Source organism: Penaeus vannamei, chromosome 41 (genome assembly GCF_042767895.1).
Source record: "Penaeus vannamei isolate JL-2024 chromosome 41, ASM4276789v1, whole genome shotgun sequence".
In the NCBI taxonomy this organism is placed as follows: domain Eukaryota; kingdom Metazoa; phylum Arthropoda; class Malacostraca; order Decapoda; family Penaeidae; genus Penaeus; species Penaeus vannamei.
In genome coordinates this window covers 22,849,016-22,868,158 of record NC_091589.1, presented here as the reverse complement: position 1 = coordinate 22,868,158, position 19,143 = coordinate 22,849,016, and the positions used below count along the sequence as shown (strand labels likewise).

General features: G+C 37.6%; 1 protein-coding gene across 1 annotated transcript in view; it reads right to left on the bottom strand.

Annotated features, from left to right (window-relative positions):
* Positions 1-9,982: 9,982 nt before the first annotated feature.
* Positions 9,983-19,143, bottom strand: part of LOC113803029 (protein GPR107) — a 20,729-nt gene continuing 11,568 nt past the window's right edge. The window contains exons 3-14 of the mRNA XM_027353734.2: positions 19,129-19,143; positions 18,631-18,763; positions 18,301-18,349; positions 17,985-18,100; positions 17,447-17,560; positions 16,750-16,880; positions 16,178-16,327; positions 15,762-15,879; positions 14,993-15,123; positions 14,622-14,763; positions 14,149-14,300; positions 9,983-13,676 (exon numbers count right to left, since the gene is read on the bottom strand). The exon at positions 19,129-19,143 is cut by the window's right edge and continues 119 nt beyond it. Of these exons, the coding sequence (XP_027209535.2) occupies positions 13,520-13,676; positions 14,149-14,300; positions 14,622-14,763; positions 14,993-15,123; positions 15,762-15,879; positions 16,178-16,327; positions 16,750-16,880; positions 17,447-17,560; positions 17,985-18,100; positions 18,301-18,349; positions 18,631-18,763; positions 19,129-19,143 (1,408 nt within the window). The 3' untranslated portion in view covers positions 9,983-13,519. The remainder of the gene's footprint in view (positions 13,677-14,148; positions 14,301-14,621; positions 14,764-14,992; positions 15,124-15,761; positions 15,880-16,177; positions 16,328-16,749; positions 16,881-17,446; positions 17,561-17,984; positions 18,101-18,300; positions 18,350-18,630; positions 18,764-19,128) is intronic.

The following is a 19,143-nucleotide window of genomic DNA, read 5'->3' as shown; positions in this document are numbered from 1 at the left end:
CGGTATGATCATAAAGTAACTATTCTTTATCCCTAACATTTTCTCTCAAACAAAAACTGCACAAATATCATTCATACACATTCTCAACATGCAAGCAAATTTTTAAAATGTAGATTTCATACTGTATTTTGGGACTGAGTGCCAGAGAGTTAGCAATTTTTGGAGTATGCGTTGAAAATACTGACTTTTTTTCCGTCTTTCTGTTCTTTACTCCAGATTATTTTCCTCAATATTTTAATTTTGAAATATGCATGTATACTAATCATGCACACTATACCTCATGCTTTTAATTAAAAGATGGTGATTTAATTGATCTTATTACTTAAGTTCAATGGACCAAGATTTACTTTTGCATAGTATTTGCAACATATTTTTGATATTGTTATTTTTAGCCCCATTTAATTTTAACTTTTACAATAGTATTATCCTTATTGTTTTCCGTTTGTTATTTATTCAGTGTTATGTGTAGCTAGTAATAAGAGATATTTTACTATATCAAGAGTTCTGTGAATTTATGATGAATTAGAGAGTGAGTGAGTGAGTGAGAGTATGAGAGAGTGAGTGCGTGAGTTTCAAATTAAATCTGTTTGCATACATAGGCTAGTAAGATTATACCTACTTAGACGAACCACCCCCCAAAAAAATTATGATTAAAAAATGTGTCTCATGTCTGTAGCTTTGTAGTTTAAAGGAACCTTTTACACTATCTTAACTCTTGGCTTATTTGAACATTGGCAACAAAGATAACCAGGTTTTGTGAATCACATTTTTAACCACGCATGAATGTGTGCAATCACCGTTTTGAAAGTATTGTGGTGAAAGACTGAATCACCTTTATTCATGCACTTTCACCCGCCCCCTCCATTACATCTGCATCATTTCGAAGTAAGAGAGAAATATTTAGACGTAGCACAATATCAGAGCTCTCTATTTATCGAGTCAGAAAGTATTGAAGTTTATTCTTTTTATTAAAATGTGAGAAGTGAATGTGATTGATCCCCCCTCACTTGTAATGTTTTTCTTGGTTTACAATTATACACTGCCTGTGGAATGGTCCTTGAAAACTTTTATTTGATTTTATAAAGATACAGGAGACAAGTTGTTTTCTGTATGCTTCTCAATTTAAAAAAGAAGAGAGAAAATAAAAAATATAAAATTGCAGTAATATGTGTGATGGTGATCAATTTATTTCTCTTATTTCTAATTGCAAATAACAAGACATAATACTGTGTTCAGTTTCCTCAAGAAGTTCCTATACCCGCTGTATTCCTATCAAGAAATGGCACTCGCCGTAGTAGCGGAACTATATATGGTTAAATGGGCAGGTGTATTTTAACAATGTGTATATATGCCAGATGACATGATAGCAGCCAATATTATGTAAATAGTGGTGTTTAAAACCTCAAAATACAGGGGCAGTAAAGAAAATTTTTGAGGCAACTGTACCTCAGATTTCGGCACAGAAAAGGTATTTTAAGGAAGGATTAAGTTTTTCATTAATGCTGGAGGCCTGTCTAATCCTCATTTGGATATCTTGATTTCTGGTGGATTATTTATTTTATTTGGATGAAAAATGTTTTGGCATAATGAAGAGCATTATGCATATTTTACAAAGAGTAAGCTTGACATATTTGGTGTACCATATATATATATATAATATACACTAAATCAATATACTGTGTATATGTGAAAATATGACTATAAAGTTTATTGTCTCTTGCTATCCTCTATATATGTATAGCAAGTAAGCACAGATGTACAATATTTTCAAGAATATCTTTTTTGCCATGTATAGTACAAGAATGCAAATCTGCCAATATATCAGCATAATGGGGACAAAAATGCAAATGCAAAACTTCACAGTGCATGCAACATTTCTCATAACCGTAAAAGAGCACTAAAGGAGTCTTTTTTTTTAACACGAATTTCGCACCTTCATGGAAAATGTATGGAAAAGATAAAAAAAATTAACATGATTAATCTTTTTTTTTCCAACCCCTTTCCACGTGAAGTTAAAACGAGCTTTGGTCAGTAATTTGATTTGTCTTCGAAGAAGCAACACTGTCAATACCTGCAGAATCTATGGAACTAGAATAAGAGAGAAAAAAAAATAGATACATGTTATTATCCTTCATTTTTCTCTTTATTTATTTGCAGGTAGGGAATGAATACTAGTGTGTGATAATGTAAAACTTACTTTGTTTTTTCTCTCTTCAGTTTTTTGGACATAGTAATGGCATAGGACTTTCTATGACATACTGTAATTTTGTCATATACTGGATCACTGATGGAGAGAAAAAATAAATAGGTATTAAAAAATATTGTATGTATAGTGAGTGTGCAAAGATTAATGTGTATATATATCAGTGTCTGATATTTCTCTCTAAGGTGACAGTCTGTTTTCAAACCAAAAATGATGGTAAAAAAAGTGAAACTTGTCTTATCACACAAACGAACGAACGAACGAAAGAGAGAGAGAGAGAGAGAGAGAGAGAGAGAGAGAGAATGAGAGAGAGAGAATGAGAGAGGGAGAGAATGAGAGAGAGATAATGAGAGAGAGAGAGAGAGAGAGAGAGAGAGAGAGAGAGAGAGAGAGAGAGAGAGAGAGAGAGTATTGTATTCAGCAGATCATCTAAAAAAAATTGTGTATGCACAGATTCATTTGCATCTTGCCAACTTTTCACAAATGTCATGCTATTTTTATATGTCTCCTCACTTAGTTATAAATAGACGCACAAAACACCACTTCGCAATTTACTCAAAGAAAGAGATAAAAAAAAATCTGGATCTGAAAAGGCAATGATCCTCTGTGTAGCTGATCTAGTCTCCTGGGTTACTTTACCAACCCTGTAATGTGTGGAATTTACTGTATTATATGTTGGAATACAATGCATACAACTATCTGTGAGAGTTCATTTATCCTCTTGTATTGGGAGGGAAGGTTAAGAAATGAAGAAAGTGAGGAAGCTGCAAAAAGAGGGAATAGATTTACAGTCTTTCCGAAGACTGGTAAATGGTCTTTTATAGATGCATCATTAGGCCTCACTCCCCCCCCTAATCCCTTGCCCGTTGTTGTCGTGGGGGGCTTAGGAGACGGAGACTGAAACCCAGTGCAGGGATCTCCCCTGCCTAGGGCCTCAGCCTTCGACTCAACTAATTTTGCATGGTCTTTTCCCCTCCAGCTTTTGTTTCCATCCCTTCTCCATCCCCTTCTATTATCTATTTCTTAAGGTGTGAGAGCCGTGCTGAGAGGATGAAAGGCTGACCTTGTGCCAGGCCTAAACGGCCTGCGGGAACTATGGGCACGGTACTCCCAACTAATCTAGCCCTTACCTTTCACTAGCGATGGACGTGGACCAGTTGATGCCTTTTATGTAATCCAATCCTCCCTTATTACTACCTTGCAGCCTTATTCTCCATCATTCCGTAATACTCCCTCCTCCACACGTCCCTGATCATCCACCACCACCAACCCTACAGAAATCTTAAATACTCTGTTTAGCCCAGCTAAATGGGACCGATTTTTCGTGATCCCTTCTACAGCTCCTTACTCAGGCAACAGTCTTCTCTTTCAACAATGCCTCCAAAAACAAGTAGGCAGAGTCCCTTTCTATACCAGACGCAATCGCTCCCGTCTTGTAACAGTCAGATCAGAAACTGAATCCATAGCACTATCAAATTTAACTGATCATTCTGGCAACCCCATTCCTGCAGAACCTCATCCGACCCTTAATACCTGTACCGGAACTGTCTCTCTCTCCCCAGCAAATTGCCCAGTCGATACCAAAGATTGGTCAGACTGTGGAGAAAACTTATTAGGATGCCTCAAAGACCAAGATGTGAAATCAGTACATTGCTACACCATTCCTCCTAAAGGTCAACGAAAGAATCTGACCAACATTCCCAAAATTACCTTCCGTACACATGACCTTCCCTTACGTATCTATATCGGTGGACAATCCCTCCCTGTTCGACCATACCAACCCCCTCCCCGTCAATGTCAAAACTGTTGGCGCTTTGGACATCCTGCCAAACATTGCCGTTCCACAGACCGATGCCCCATATGTGCCCAACCTGGTCATAATCGATTAAACTGCTCAGCACAAACATGTGCTAACTGCGACGGCCCCCATAATGTATTTTATAGAGGCTGTCCCACTTACAACTGCGGCGGCCCCCATAATGTATTTTATAGAGGCTGTCCCACTTACAAGTTTGAATCTGAGGTAGCAACTCTCAGATACAAAAATGGTCTCACTTTACGTGAAGCCAGACAGGAAGCACGTCGACAAGGTTTCTCTCATACTCTATACTCTAGTAACATCGTTCGCTCAGCCCCTCCCCCTCCACCCCAAGATGTCCCCATTTCCACTACCACATTCTACATCCCTCAGACCAATTCCTTTGCCACTCTAAACCCAGACACCCCAATCTCAACCACAGCCCCAACCACTTCTACATTCTACCTCCCTCAGACCCATTCTTTTGCCACTCTAAACCCAGACACCCCAATCTCAACCACAGCTCAAGTCTCAACTACAGCCCCAACACCATCCCCTCTCCCTCCCCGCACTACCCGCAGTAGACAGACTACACGTTCTAAACCTTCTTCCCCTACAGCACAATCACCTCCACCTACCTTTACCCTTATTCCTGAGACACCAGTCTCCTCTTCCCCCCCTCATAAGAAAACCTTTATCCCACAAAACTCTCCAACCAATTCCACTGCAGAAACAACAGATGACATCCAAAGTTCTATGCTTAAAACACAAGATCCCATAACTCATGCTCCTTCCATACTTGAAGTGGTTGCCGATATTCATACCCCTCCTACTAATATTCCCCCTACACCCCTTCCTCCTACTCCCTCTAAACACAACCTAACCCCCTCAATTCCGTCCACCTCCGATATCCATCCCCCTCTTACTCACAGCACCCCTACACCCCTTTCTCCTAATCCCTCCCAAGATAACACATCCCCTTCAACTCAAACTATCCATCCTTCCAATGTCCACCCTCCTACCACTAATACTCCCCCCACATCTACTCCCTCCCAACACAACCCACCCCCTTCAACCCCAACTATAGGTACATTCACCCTCCCTCCATCCCCTCTATCTTTTGCACTCCCTCCTGGATACACACAAGAATCACTCATGTCACAACAATGCCCTTCCCCAAATTCCCTACCTCCTAATACCCCTCCTTCACACCCCCTAGCTCCTTCTCCCCTAGATTCCCCAATACGTACCATATGCGATATCACTCATAAGCTATGGCTCTCCTACATCGGTCCTCTACGTAACGTCCCTCTTTCAGTTCCACACATTCTCTTGTCCTGTCCACGCTTTAATACAGCACGTACCTCTGCTTTTCCACACCTATCCTCCCTTCGCTGACCTCCCAACATATCAGACATCCTTACAGAATCTCAATATTAATATTAATATTAATATTAATATTAATATTAATATCAATATTAATCTCAATATCAAGCTTCTACCTTGACAACCCGTTCTCCTTCCTCAGATGCATAAATATCCTTCACTTGATCTAACTCCCTTACCTAAACCACCATAACCTTTTCCCCCATCTTCAACCTTTCAACACTCCTCTAGATAGTTGACACATAGCAACTATCACCTGACATCCCCTTTACTATACCTACCTATAGTGCTATATGACCTTAGATGTCTAGCACATTTATTTTAACCATTAACCATTAGGCTTCACTCACTTCAGTTGAGGATAGTAGGCAAGATAAGGTATTTTTTCTAGCTTTAACTTTTGCTATCTTTCAAACTTCCTACCTCTCCCTCTTACTTCCCCTCCTCTGTGTGTCCTGCCTCATTCTATCTCTCTCTCTCCTCTCTCTTGAGGAAGTATTGCCTGTCACCTTCTATGTCTGCTGAGGGCCACAGGTAAAATGCTATTATGGTATAATAATGTTCATGTGCATTGCATAATATACCCAAATATGCAGAGTAATCTAAATTTACTACTTCAATGATACATTTGGCATCTTAGTGAAGTCTCATATTTGAGGTTTTACTTTACATAGCTTGTCCTATCTCAAAATAATCTAAATTATAGCACAACCTCACTCAGGATTTTTTAAAATTAAATTGTAATATATCATTAATACTAACTAACAAGCTATTGCACCCCTGTTCACCCATTCTCTCAGATAATTTTTCCATTCTTTCATATCCAGTATAAGTAGTTGGAATAAGGCAATATTTTTACAATGTTTAATGCTTAAGGTTTGAAACAAATAAATATGCTGCACATCAAAGGGCATATAGCACTAAGGTAAAGTATTGTGTCGAAAGGGGTAAAGAGGAGTTGAAGACTAGGATAAAATGTGTTAGATATCAAAGATTAGAGAGTGTTATTGATAGTATGGTAGTAAAAAGGGAAAAGAAGGGAGCATGTGAAGTAGAGTAGAGATTAGTAGAAAACGGAGGGTTAAGGGGGTAGGGCAATATAGTGAATTGCAGTGTATTTGTCACTGGGGAAGGAATAGGATTATTGTTCAAGGAAAACAGAGATGGTTGTTTGAAAAATAGTGGAAGAATCTGGGGCAGAGGTGGTGATAGATGTCAAAGATTAGAGAGCGTGATAGCTAAAAGAGAAAAGAGGGAAGCAAATGAAATAGAGCAGAGATTTGTAAAATGGGAAGGGTTCGGAGGGAAGAGGAACTGAGTGAAGGAATAGGGACATTATTCAAGGAAAACAGAGGTGGCTGTTGGAGAAGAATCTGGGGGATGAAAAAAGGGGACTAAGGAAGGTGGTGAAGAATCAGGACGAATGTCTGGAGGGGAGGTGTTTGGAGAAGGATACTTTTGTAACAGAAGGGACTCGTCTGAGCATTCAGGTGGGAGTGGTAGAGAGGATTGGGTATGTTGGGAGGAGGTGAGAGGAAGGGGGCGGAGGGAACTTGGGGAGGAGGGTGGATATCAGCAAATACTTTAAATGAAAAAGGAGTATGAACAGAAAGACCGGAAGGTGGATGAGGGAGTGGAGTGTTCCCTTGGGTCATCTTTGGGAAGTTTGCAATGTATTCAAGAGTTTCTGGAGGGGGGGTTGGGTGAAGAGGACTAAGAAACAAAGGTTCTCTTATGAGGAGGAGGAGAGGGGGAATGGAACATTTAGGTTGCCTGGTGCAACAAGTAGTGACGAGGAAGGGTAAGTATCAGAGAAGTGATAGAGCTTGGAGTATCTGGATTTTGACTGGAAAAGGAATTTGACTAGGGAATTGGGTAAGTACAGGTAGGATGGTTCAGGGTTGAGGGAAGAGATATTGGGGGAGATGCAGAAACATCTTGAGAAGATGGGAGGGAGGAGCAGAGTAAAGGAATGTTTTGGAATAGGTAGAGAGAAAAACCTTGTCAACGTGCATCTTGTCTGGCCCCACACAGAGTGAGGCCTAGTTTGAATCAGAGGACTGCTACCTCACATTTGAGCTTAAAGGCAGGGCAGCTCCTATAATATACATTCAGGGAGTCTCAACAGATGGCACATATACATGACTGAGCATGTCATAACAAACAGCCATGACAAGGTAGAGGTGAGCAAGCTGTAAAGCTACAATGTTTGGCTGGGGGCCAAAATGCCAACATTTCTGACGTTGACAAGGAAGGGTTCAATATGACTGGCCATGGTAGGACAATATGCCAATATAAAGTTCTTGGGGGATGTCATGTCTAAGGAAGCTAATCTTGGCAATATTGACATGACTTACACTGGCCTCTGGGAGGAATAGTGTAACACTGTACTGCTACTGCATCATTATCAACAAGGCAAGTAAGTCAGTCATTTTCACAGTCTGACCAGTTTTTGTTGTAGACAGGGCAAGCATTTTGGAGGGATAGAAACAGTTTCAGTATAAATATTAGAGAGGTGTGAGGTTCGGCAGGGATGGGTTTGCAATTGAGGTGGGTTATGGTAGATACTGTACGAGCTTGGGATTCAGATGTAACTGTGACAAGGCATGAATGATCGGAGCGACTGCAAAAGGTAACTTCGCCTTACTTGTTTTTGGAGGCAGGGGGCTGTGGGGGGGAATCACAAAGAATTGATCCCACTTTGCTGTGCCAAAGAGAGTATTCAAAATGTTTGCAGAGGTAGAGGCAGTATAAGGATGAGGGCAAGAGGAAGATGGGTGTGGAGGAAGAGGGGGTAGACATTGAAAACGACTTTACAGTAGTTGGAGAGGAGAATGTTGGGAGAGAGGAAGGGGTGCATTTTGGAGGTTGAGTAATAACCTGGGGTGGTGGTTTGGAATGGATAGAATTGTTAGTAAATATCGAGGAGGGGGTCAGAAAACCATCAAAATTAAATTCAGATAGGCAAATTGATGAAGCAGCAAGCCTTAATACCCCTATTAAAGGAAAAGAATCTTCATTATTGGCCATGGTGAGCCTGAATACAAGGGGGGAAAAAGAAACAGTCCACCATCAGGGTCCCCATAAGGAGTATGGGCTAGGCAATTAAACAAGGGAATACCGTGCCCATGGCTCCTGAAGATCATTCAAGACTAACAGAAAGCCAGCATTTCATCCCCTCAGCACTGTTCTCACACCTTAGGAATGGGACAGAAGGGGATGAAGAAGATACGGAAGAGGAAAAGAGAAGTAAAAAAAAACAAAGCACAATGAGGTGAGGTGAGGGCTCAAGACTCCATCTCCTAAGCCCCTCCATGACAAGAAGAAGCAAGGTATTGGGAGGGAACAATTTTACAAACTTTGCACTGAACGAAACCAGAAAAAGAACCAGAGTGTAGTACTGGCAGGATACTTTTCAAATGCTCAATTCAATCAGCAGTTTTGATTATTACCAAAACAATGGTTAGCTTTTGAGGCTATTCAACTTTTAACAACAGCTTTCTATTATAAAAATTATCTTACCATAGCCAAATTCTTACACTGTTCAGTCACTCAAAAATGTATTTCAGCAGTTGATATACATGGTCGAATCAAAGCTCTTAACCAAAACTTGTTTGGGTTACCCTCATTACTTCTGGGCAGGTTATGCCATTGTTCGAAACAAGGTTAAGGCATCCTATTTCATTCCGCATTTTAGTTTTTCCACGTGTGCGGCGACAACACTGGAGACCCAGAGAGAACCACTAATCTAAAGAATAAGACTTTGAAGCAGATATCGGGCAGATGGCAAAATCTACTCCCGATCTGGATCTGGCCTGCTTACATAACTTCTCAAAAGCAGATTAGCAACGATCCAGAAATTTGCCAGGGACACGGTACATCTGGCGTAAAATTTGGTGTTTAAATATAATTCTAAAGAGAAGTTGGAACTGAAAACTGGGATCTACACGGATCCTTAATTTGGGTGTAGTTTCAGTTATAACTGTTCCTGTTTAACACTGCATGCCTCTACAAAAGAAAGGAAGGGAAAGGGATTTTTTTAAATAAATAAAATTAAAAACAAGAAAAAATAAATAAATAAATAAAAAATCATGAAAACCCAAAGCACTAGATATTTTTAACATAAACATTAAAAAAAAAAACCCTGATAATTGAGAATCATAATTGATGGAAACAATAATACAGAAATAATCAAAATGACAAAATAATAATAAAATAAAAAGAATATGACATATTAATGTTATTCAAAGGAACGTACAATACTAAACAATGATCAATGCATTTACAATTCAATTACATTTATAAAGAAACTTTTCTGAACCAAACTCTTAAACCAAGCTAGCCATGGTGCTGCCACAGGGTTATCAAAATACCATTACAAGCAACTGGAAAAATATCTAAAAATCTCAAGAAAAGCATCACATGAACAATGAGGAAGAAAAAGCAAGGTCACTACAAATCGAAAACAATAAAAATAAATACATCAAATCAATATATATAACAGTATTCATAGAAAAATGTTAAAGGTTGTACACCACACGAAAAACCTGATTCAAAAAATCTAGTTCTAAAGTGTGGGAATAAAAAGACCTTCATAAGCTTTGTTTCTGTATTGGATAATTTACAAATGCTTTATTCTTAAGGGACGAAAAAAATAATAATAATTATATGTTGCACAACTTGTCCACACTACAGTAGAATATTCTTGATTCATTATCAGTCGAGATGAATCTACACTAAATGAAAATATCATGATCTATTTCATTCATATGTACCCTTACAGGGGGCCAAAGACAAACGTTCCTCTGAAGTGGTGCATATTTAGGACAAGTTCCCACTCGAGACGAACCTAAAAATATGCACAAGTTTTCATACGAACACCTTGACAATTTTGTACACATTAAGGTGAGAACGGTCATCTACAGTGTCAAGTCTTTTATCTACATTAAAGCAAAAAGCTACTCTAAATCATGATGCACTTGTCATGTGGAAAGAAAAAAAAAGAATTCTTACACAATATACTTGGAATGATTAAAAAATAATATTCGGATATAAGGTGAACCTCCCATCTCATAATTTCACACGGAGTTTTATCCAGCAGAGTTCCAAATGAATATCAAACTTAGCGAGTCTGTAAAATCCAATCATGATATGAAAGACAGAAAAAAAATAAAATCACAGTCACACATGTACACACTAACAAAATAGTATCTACGAAAGAAAAAACTATCTCACACCTCACAAAGTGATATATTTCTTTACAAAGAAAAGAACTATATAGGCTTATGACTAGCTACAATTTCCTTTTATTAAACTAATTCCATAAAGGGCGATCCCTTTCACTAATTCATTTATATTAGAATTTACTTTTATAAAATGAATCAGGACAGAAAGTTACATATGCTTATCAGATATCTTTTTGATTGAAAACTGAGAATCAAAATATACTTCCAATAGGGTTAAAATTCATTGATAATAAATCAGAATAACAAATCTAAAGGATGATTTTCATATAGAGTTATACCTTTTATTTTTGTACATTTAATCTCCTGGGTCGAGTGTTACATTTGCAAATATATCCTTTGCAATATCTTGCCAAAATGAAAGATGAAATATCCCAAGGAACGTCTTCGTGCCGTCTCACCTCTAAGGAACTGAAGCAACAGTGAAAATCACCCTAGAAGAAGCACTTCAAAGACCACTAAAATCTTGAGGGAAAACAAGCACACCAGGACAATATCTATGTTCTCTATTCAGGTCTTAGGATTCGTCTGTCTGTTATCCAACTCACCCCAGTCAAAATGTATCTTTAGTAAAAACCTCCTTGTTCTTTTATGATGATTCAACTATTCCGTATATTACCTTTTCCTCTCTATTTCCAAAGCGCTTCAAAATGATGATCATAATGGAAATAGATTCAAGATAAATCACCATAAACACAATTACTAAACAGCTATTACCATTCTTAATATTCCTCTCCCAATAAGACAAAATAAATCCTCCAAGTAGTTTTCATTATCATGTAATTATAAGAAACAAAATATACTTAAATACTGTAAAGAAGTCTTAAAACCACACAGCAGTCACCAAGAACTATTAGAACTTTGTCTTCTAGTAATAGTAGTGACTCCAGAGTACACAAGATTAAGATGGAAAGAAACTAAAAAAATAGAGAAAAAAGAAATAAAATATGTAAATATATCAATTCTCAGTCTTGTTTGCTTTTTAGATCCACAGGGAGAAAGGTTAGTAACAAAAATACCAATGATGAATGACTAATGAAAGGAAATAAATATTTCTAGTAATAGGATGGATTCTATGCTTCACTTACAATCTAATTTTACTGGTTAATCTCACTTACTGTCTAGTATTCAATTCTAAAAAAATGAAGAAAAAATAAGTGTGAATATTAACATACAGCAATTCGGAGATCTGCTGCAACTTAACATATGCCAAATTGCGTAAAAATGGCTGAGGTTTGTTGCACAATCCCAATAAATATCTCTCTCTGTATTAGTCCTTTGGTGGTTAGAAAATTACTTCCTTTAATTACTTCAATTTTCTTTTATTACACAACTTTCTGCTCCTTGACGAAGGCTCCATCAAAGTGAATAATCCTGTACAGATCATTTAACCATTGTTAAATTACGGGTTAATATTATTAACATTTCCTCTACTATAGTCTTATCATCATCATACTTTAATCCTTATCATTTTTCATCTTGGGGAAGGAAATATATAGAACCTTAAAAATCTCCCCAGCACATTATCTTATAGCAAAATAATTGATCTGAAAGTTTCTTCAATGTGTCTCTCATTCATAATAATCAACACGGGCTTACAAACTTACATATACACCAAGCAAACATAGGGAATATTGTCCTCATCATTTACACAGGAATAAAAATAACCAGCTTACTAAAGAATACAATGCAACTGACAGCAATTTCTTTTATAGCCTAAATTATTATACATACTCTCAGCTGTGATAATAATATCAATATAAAAGATCAACTTGCACATCAGTTATGACTTTCTTGAGGTTATTTCTCTTCTTGTTTTGAGAGTGGAAGGACAATCAAACAAACAAACAAACAAAATAAAAAAATAAAATAATAATAAAAATAATTCCCTGCTTGAATGGTAGAACACATTGTAATTTTTTAAGCACTGCCTTTGGAATAATCCAACATATGACAAGGAACTTCTTACTATAGATAGATACAAGGAAGAAATTAAGAAGAAGAAAAAAAATTATAATAAAAAAAATAATATCCAGGGAAGCACACTTGGTGACTTGCTCTCATTTGTCTGTCACTTACGAATCCGTATGACAGACATTCTAAACATTACACAAGTTATCATCCTTGAGCGATCCAGCATGCAAAAAACGAACGGCAAGATGGAGAGAAGAGCTTTAACTTAAGGAAAGAATTCTAGCCATTCTGGGGATGAGGAGGCAACAGCGGAATAAAGAGGCAATAAGGGTAGGTTATGTCTTTGAAATTGGTTGAATTATTGTACTACTATCAGTACACATTTTGTTCACCACAAATCTGCTTCACTGATTAGTCCTTCATTTTACATTAAAGAATTAAAACCTTCTCTTACTGTGAAATGTACTCATATACAATAGATATATACATACTTTGATAAACATCATGAATATTGCAAGTTCAATCTTGAAACCCAGTCTTATACATTAAAATTATATCCATCTCTTTACTGTTCACTTTCCTATCACAAAATTTGTCATTGCAGGGAAACAGGAAATAGAGATTTTGCCGCTGTTTAGTCTCCAAAAGCCACCAAGTGCAAATCTACCCCAAGACAAACAAATAAATGTATACATGTACTGAATGCTAGCACTGCATATACATGCATCATAAATACACAAATAGATACATAGCTACTTGCCCCAATGCATACCCATATGCACATACACACAAATACATGTATACAGATGTGAGTAGATATTACATAAAAATATCCTTTGAGAGATATCTAAAATTGCACGACCGACAATGTCAATTCTCCCCTTACGTATCAGCGTGCTCAAGACAAGCAAAAGAGGACCTTGGAGATCTAAATTCGAGAGCCTGGGAGCCCAAGACCCCTATTCTGACGGGGCATTAGTCGAAGGCATGGGACGACTCCTGTGTGTTGAGAAGGTTCACTTCCTCATCATCCTCGTAGACCTCTACTTCCAGGTGGTCTTTGTTCTTGGACGAATCCTTGTTGTGCTGGTTGACGCGGGTCACACCTTCTGTCAGGCCAGTTGTAGTCAGCCTGTGGGGGTGATGATGGTATGAGGAATTGCATTGCTAAAAATAATCTTGAAAACTTCTAGTAAAAGATCACAGAAAACAAGAAAATCTATACAGCCTAATGGGCGATGCCACAACATAAAACAACAAATAACCACAGACAACAGGTGATGTACTGATTACCACAACGAGATGTCCTGCAAGGCAAGCAATCATCCACACCCAGAGCAACACACATTTACGAACACCCATCCTTGTCCAACTTTACCAAAATACATTCATTGTTACTGGGTTAGTACCTTCCAATCCTTCACCCTCTCAGTCAAACCAAACATCAAGAAAAGCAGTACAAGTCTAACACCCATCACATCATGACAAATCTTACAAAACAATTGACAAACCACGATACCACCACCTAATCTAAACAAAGCAACTCAAAACCAGCAAAACTACCCAGATATAAAAGAGACGAAAAAAATCTGGATTCTTCTTACACTTCGTCCATATCCTCATCATCGGTGGTTACCCTAAAGTAAGGGTTGTTGTTGGCAGGACGGAATTTGTAACCCGTCATCACAAAGAACACGTAGGTTGCCATCTCGCGGAACATGTCATCCAGCCACTCGTACTGGAAGGGTACTGTCATCTGTGGGTTTGGAGAGAGAGAAATTATTTTAAGAAATGAATTCATAAAAGGAGGGAAAAGGAAATTATCCAGAACTTTGTATCTAAAAACAAAGAAAAAGGAATCAACACTATAGAAAAAACTGCAGGTACCGTATAGAAATAGAAATAGAAGAATAAGAATAAGAATAAATAAAATAAATAATGTACAAAAACACAAGGAAAGAAGTGGAGGAAACAAACAGGATTGTGTTTATTTCTTATCCAACTGACCCTCAACAAATAAACAATTGTATAAAAACACAAGGAAGTGGAGAAAATGCGGATTTCTTATCCAACTGACCCTCAACAAATAGACAATTATCCTTGTAAAGTAAATGTAGCAGACAATCATGATGTAGAAGTGACGGAAGAGTTTCAGTTTCTTGAGGTTGATGGCAGCCTTTCCGTCGCTCTGAGAGGCTTCCTGCAAGTGACGAATGGACCTGGAAGAGAGAGAGAAGAAATGAGAGACCAAATGGAGAAAGGAATTAAATTTTCATTCTATATATACAATTATGAGTGTGTACATGTTTATCCTTACATGCAGCGATATGTATGTATAGTGTTTGTGTTTGTATATAAATGTATGAAAGTGATTACGCATTCTACATATTTAAACGTGTATAAACGAACGCGTGAGTGTGCAAGTACATGTTCGTGTGTGAGACATACCAGACTACAGGCAGCAAGATGGCTCCACAGCAAAGGAAGTCCAGGAGGAAGAGAAGCTCCACCCACATAGCATGCTCCTGGCTGGCCTCCTCCGTCTCCTCGACTATGATCGTGGCAACGTTGGCAATGATCTGCAGGGAAGGAGAGTTGTGATCACCCCTTGTTTCTTTGTTAGGGCCAAAGGTGCTAGGTAGGTAATACATATCTATCTACAGGTAACATACATCTATCTCATAATTTAAGTCTGTCATTATAGCCACTTTTTTCTGAGAATGACTGAAAGGGTAAAAATTTAACTTCTGTGACACTGCAGCTGAAAGAGTAATAACTGTATACCACATTTGTTGTCAGTATCACATCCACTGGATATCTTATTACATGTAATTTGCCAATGCATTGAATTGCTAGTTTGGCTGCTACTGAATAAAACATCAGAGCTGGTACTGCACTACAGTATCTGTCATTCCCAGTCCCTCTGTTAGTCACTGGCTTCTTTCGGCAGACACAGTAAGTCTATGTCCTATATCTGTCTCTCCTTCTCTCTTTCCTTCGTCTTGGCATCTCTTTTTTTTCTTTCTTTCTCTCTTCCACTTCTCTATTCCCCACCTTTCTCATTCTTGTTATTTAACTGATGTGTCTACTTCCAGTACATGTGATCTCTCATGACAATAACTGGTGCTATATATCAATCCACATATCTAATTAAGAACAAAAACAGACAAACAAATTAATAAACAAACAAAAAAATAATAATCTGAAGCCATTCTACCTGGAGGGGGATGATAATCATGAAGATCTTCCTCTCTTTGCTGGAGAGAACGTGCTTGATGAAGGCCCAGCCAGAGCCAATGAGAGCCAGAACGGTGAACAGCAGAGCGCCCTTCAGCCTGTGGGGGTGCAGAGGAAGTAAGAAACATACACTGAATTACATGAATCAACTGGCATACAGAAAAGTTTTATTTCTTTTTATTAGTGCTGAACTCAAAATTTGATTTCTTTTTTTTATATATATTTTCAAAATTAACATCATGTGGGAGAGGTCAAGAGTTTATAAAACACAGACAAAGAGACAAAAATCAGAAATATTCATAAGAAATGACTAGAATGTATCAGTCGGACCGGACCCACAAGTTTTCCCAACCTCGACAATTTCAATCCACCCCCCAAAGCAGATCAATAACTCACAGGTGCATGATATAGAACATGACGGCCCAGGCCTCCATGTGGACCCCTCTTGTCTGAATGAAGTGGTAGTTGACGCCATGGAAGAGCAGGCTGAACGACTTGATAATGACCAGAACGCCCATCAGGTAGTGGATCTTGAAGACGGGATCCCTGCAGAGAAAAGGAGATGTTTAAAGACTCGTAGATGGATGATGTGTGCATTATACACAGGAGGGTAATGTAGTTTCTAAATTTCTAAAGTGCCAGGATTATGTGTTTATATTTCAGTTTTCTTCTAAGGAACAGGAGTTTACATTACTGACATTCCTTCCATACTGTTCAACAGATTTTTTCCCAAAATTTTTTATCTGGCTTTCTCAATTACTTTATTGCGTCTCTTTATGCCTTGAGAACAAGAGCTGACAGTAAAAAAAATATATATAAATATATATATCATATGGTAATCAGAAGCTTCAAAATCAAGAAAGTCTTTCTAAAGCAGATAAAACAAAAAGTAAAAACCGAAAAATAAAAAGAATAAATACATAACATAAGCCTCTAACTCGTCTTTTAAATTCCCACGCCCAACTCACTTGCTCTTCTTGAGGAGGAAGAACCAGAAGCAAGCCGAGAGGAAGAAGAGGAGGGCCATCATGAAGTAGAGAGCAGGCAGCGGCATCTCACCAGCAGACAGGTAGTTGTCGTCAGGATTCACTTCCTCGATCTTCAATAAGGAATGTGGGTTTGAATCATCAAATCAATGAGAAAATTGACTACATAATAGCTTAACTTCATGCATCAAAACTATTATACGCAATAAAACAGGTAATAATTTCTGCCAAATTAAAATTCAAATTGTTAAATATATAAGTGTGGTATTTTATCAGTTTACTTATATTGGGAATAGTGTGTTAACAGATGTGAAATAAATTTCCTTTTTTAAAGAAACATACAAGGAATAAGTGCAAATGGTGTTCCCAAATAAACCTTGCAAAAATTTCTTTATAATATACAAGCATGGTAGTTTTACCACTTTATATAAGAAATAATGTGGTCTTGTAACTGCAGTACACTAATTTTCATGTTTCAAGTACTTTTTGAGAGAGAGAGAAAAAAGGCACTGGAAAAAATATTTCTTTTTAAGTATCCAAAAGGAGTACTTTTCTTTACCAGCCTTTCTTAAATAGCAGGAAAATTGTACATATACTTCAAAAGAGCCAACACAATAACAAATTGCACATCTACACACACACCCACACACTCACACACCCACATATCAAGCAAACTCACCTGCAAAGCCATGTCGATCTTTGAGTACCCAGCACCGGGTGGGTAATTCATGCAGTTGTGGAAGTTGAGGTTGTACAGCCCCTCCTCCTTCTCCAGGGCCACATACACCAGAAACTGACAGAGAATGGAGATGTTTTACGATTCATTTCATACGTAGGAACAGGGAGAAGAAGAGTGGCATTTGGTATGCATTATGATTCACTGATTTTCTAATTCTCTTCTTTTAAATCTATATAGTCTTTTTCTACTTTTGCTCTCCTATATTTTCTATTCCTATTTCTTCATTTTTATATTCTTTTCCCTGCCCTTCTGGTTATACTACTTTTTGGTTATAATCATATTATCATAAATTTAAAAATCCTTTATTTTTCATCCTCTCTATTCCAAATTCTTATCAATATCCATTTTTATTCTTCTTCCCTCCCTCTTTAATCATATCTAACTTCTATCCTCTCTTCATTTCCCTTCTTCCTTCAGTTTTGTTTTTTTTTCTTCAAATGTTTCATCAATCAAGTTTCCTCATTCCTCCTCTTCTTACCTTGAAACTATAGAAGCCATTTTCGTAAGTCATGTTGATCTTCACATCATTGCACTTCTGCTTGATGACCTCACGATTCACCGGTCTCACTGTGCTGATCCCATCCTTGGCAGGACCTGTTGGGGAAAATTCCGGCCTGTGACTACGATACCAATCATGCCCCTAAGATTTGTCCCTTGTATTTGATGAGAGGAACCAGCATTTGATAATCTCTCATTTTGACATTTGATATTTCATATTTGGCTATTGATAATTTGACATTTTTAGTGGCAATTTCTCTTTCAACTTTTGACGGTTCGAGGGTCTGGATACTCACCCTTCAACTCTGTTTCTGCATCTCTCTTGCTCCTAGCCCATGTTGCTCGCTGCAAAAGACAATCATCATCTACATTGCCAAGTATAGAGGTTTTACAACCAAAAAACGAAAGGAATGACGCGAGAGTCGCATAGATAAGGGATATGCAAGTGATGTTCATTACAATCAAAACAAAATATGATAGAAAAGACAAAGATGATACAGAGGTAGCAAAATCCAATACAATAAATACCTTATTTACCCAAAATATTAAAATCACATCAAAACCCACTAAAATCAAAGTAAATTATGAGATAAACAAAACCAGATGAGAGACCATCAGCATCTTACCTTTTGTTTATGTGAAGCAAAGAGGTTGGTGTCCGTCAAGCGCAGGTGTTTAAGCTCTTTTGAGTTCTCGAGGACGTCCTTGCCTTTCAACACGTGCAGCAGCGTCATGTCAGCACTGCAGTTCAAGTAGACCCTGAAATACAAAACTGTCTATTTACAAAACCAAATTACTCAATGCAATTCTCCAGCAAAATCAACCAAATTCCAATTATGAGAGTTACCTAAAAATACTAGTTACTGCTGGTGACAAGGCAAGCCACTACCATATAATAAAATACAGTGAAAAATGGATAAACAAATTAATAAATTAAGAAAACATACAAATAAATAAATACAAGAATAAATAAATCAATTGATCAATTAATTACATTAAATAAATATGAATGAATTACTGAATTACTGAATGAATAAATAAACACAAAGATACTGCCAGAAACTAATAAAGATAACAACGAAAACCACAATGCAATAACAACAATAACCCTCTTTCCCCCTTACTGCTTGTTGGCCAGG